Source organism: Trypanosoma theileri, assembly GCF_002087225.1.
Source record: "Trypanosoma theileri isolate Edinburgh chromosome Unknown TM35_Tth_153_V1, whole genome shotgun sequence".
NCBI classification, from domain to species: domain Eukaryota; phylum Euglenozoa; class Kinetoplastea; order Trypanosomatida; family Trypanosomatidae; genus Trypanosoma; species Trypanosoma theileri.
In genome coordinates, this window is record NW_021639995.1 from 727 (window position 1) to 3,328 (window position 2,602).

At 40.7% G+C, this 2,602-nt stretch overlaps 2 protein-coding genes across 2 annotated transcripts; both read left to right on the forward strand.

Annotated features, from left to right (window-relative positions):
• Nucleotides 1-386: 386 nt before the first annotated feature.
• On the forward strand, nucleotides 387-1,400 carry TM35_001531000 (uncharacterized protein; the record flags this gene model as incomplete). Its single annotated transcript, XM_029031926.1, has 1 exon — nucleotides 387-1,400. One exon carries the CDS (start codon nucleotides 387-389, stop codon nucleotides 1,398-1,400), a length of 1,014 nt encoding a protein of 337 aa, XP_028876777.1.
• Nucleotides 1,401-2,099: 699 nt separating this feature from the next.
• Nucleotides 2,100-2,600, forward strand: TM35_001531010 (uncharacterized protein; the record flags this gene model as incomplete). Its single annotated transcript, XM_029031927.1, has 1 exon — nucleotides 2,100-2,600. A coding segment is annotated over one exon (501 nt), but the record flags the coding sequence as incomplete, so codon positions are not given.
• Nucleotides 2,601-2,602: the final 2 nt, after the last annotated feature.

Consider the following 2,602-nt stretch of genomic DNA (forward strand, 5'->3'; position numbering starts at 1 on the left):
ATGATGCGTTAAATTGTTTTGTGCAGAGAGGAAATAAAAAGGAATTCATATATATTTTTATGATTTTGTACATGGTTCTACTGAAAGTGAAAGGGGTATTTATTTCTGTGCTTGCTCCCGATAGTTGTTTTCTTGATTTCTTTTTTTCATTTTTGAGGGGTTAATTGGGCTTATCTGTTTATTAATGGGTATTGTGTGCTTGTTTCTTTCATTTGAAGCACTATCTGAGTGATGTTTGCAGTTTTCTGTTATGTTTAGTTTGCTATTACCATTTTCGTTTTGTTCTCTTTATGTGTCTTTGTCTTGATTTGTGTTTTCGTTGTCTCTTTCTGTTTTTTCTTGTTTAGATCACCAATTAGAGATAGTAACACCAACGGGGAAAAGTAATGATGTCAGCACGCCAAGCGTTCTGTGTTCTCACTATTGCACTGTGTTGTGTCTGCAGTTATGTAGTAGCTGCTGATAAAGGTCAAGATCTTGAGGATAAACCTGAGGAAATTCCTCCAGGAGGTCCACCTGCTTCTGGTGTTGTGCTTCCTGCATCTTCTCCCTGTCCACCTGATCCACCTGGTGGGGATGGTAATTCTCAGTGTTTAGAAAGTGGTGGTGGTAGAGGTAATGATGATCATTTTAACCCTGGTCCACGACAGGAACTTGAAAAGCTGCTTAGTCGAGTGATCAACACAAATGGAGACCATCGAGAAGAGGGAAGTGTTAGTAGCGGTACGAAAAATGAACTCACCGAACCAGGAACGGAAGAAGAACAAGTCCAAGAAGACACAGGTAATCATGACAAAAAGCCAGGTGTCGATACTGAAACACCTGGTGTTCCTACTTCTTCTGAAGAGCGTCGAGGTGTTGGTGTTGAAATTCTTTCTCCATCACGTGAGGCTGGACCAGGTGGTAATGTTCACACCGAGAATGAAGAAGGAGCGTCGGTTCCTGAGGTACGGGAAGAGGATGGCTCTACAGCTGATGGACGAGGGAAGGGAAGCCAAACTGCTGCTGAGAAAACAGAAGAGCAAAAGGAATCTCACCCACAAGGAGAGAGGACTGAGAATGCAGGGAGAACTGAAGCATCTTCAACTAATGAAGTGGGCACTACAGGGAATGAAGAGAATAACGTGAATCAACAAGCAGAGGGAAATGGTGTTCAGTCTACTTCAGAAACTTCACCTCCACCTACAGAAGGTGATGCAATGAGGGACAATGTCAACACAACCAGTAATGAAGAATCAACTACCACCACCACCAACACAACCACAACAACAACACTTCCTCCTGAACTCACAAACAACAAGAAGGGTGATGCAGACAGCAGCAGCAGTATCAGCAGTTCTGTGTGGGTGCGTGTACCACTACTGATTGTGGTTACACTGTCCTGTATTCTTGTGTGCTGATTGTAATAGTGTGGTGTGGTTGTGTGACTCAGGTCATCCTTTGTTTTCTCTTTTCTTCTTTGCATGCATTCCTACAGTTTAACTAATCTTCCACCTGTTGGGATTTCTTGTTTTGTTTCATAATGTTAATGTGTTTTGTGTGTGTTTTTGCTCTCTCTATGTTTATCCTATAATAATTATTATTGCTACTTTATTGTGTGTGTGTGTGTTCTTGGAGACTCTCTCTCTCTCTGTGTGTATGTGTGGGCTTGCGCTGTGATAATGATGATGATGAACTGCTTTTTGAAGTGAGAGGAAAGGAAATTATAATAACAGATGAATTTATATTTATAATTGCGTATATATACACACATATATAGACTTACACCCATAGTTGGTGTATTTTTCTGTGTTTACTTGGTAAATTGGGCTAATGATTAATATCTGTTTCTTGCTTGATGATTGTGCTGGCTTGCTCAGTCTTTTTTGAAATATTTGTGAGTGTGGGCTTTTTTTTGTTTTTACTCTTACTAAGGTTATTATGCTGTATTGCATTCTTTAACTGGTAGGTTTTACTTTCACGATGTGAGTTCCCATAGTGGTAATCGATTTGTGTGTTCTAACATGTTTGATACTTCATTTATTTCCTTTTTTGCTTTTTTGATTTTCTTTCTTTCTAGATCAGTGTTTTTACGTGAAACAAACCCTTGTCTCTCTCTCATGATGATGATGCGCCGTGTGATGTGTGTGTTGGCCGTTGTGCTGTGCTGCACCTGCGGGTATACCATGGCTGAAGGTGGTCAGTCAAATACGGAGAAGAACTACGATATTTACGTGAGTAGTTGGGAAGGGTTTCCTGGTAAGTATCCGAAACCAGAAAATACAGATATGCGTAATAGCGGTGGTATCCGAGATGGAGAAAACCAACTACATAAACAACGACAGCAATCATTAGGTGGTCATGGTTCAGGATCGGAAGAGGTAAAACATCAGGAAACTCTTCATGAAAAGGGTGATATGATTAATATTTCTTCTAACCATGACAGTGACGGTGATCAGAACTCTCTCAGTCCTGACAGTACACTGGAGTTACCCAAGCCAAAAGAAGCACCTCAAATACATGTTAAAGCAGAAAAAGAAGAATCTTCACCAGTGAGTGCTCCAGCTATAGGGAAAGCATTGCCATCAGGGGCTTCAGAGACACTCACAACCACATCTACAAC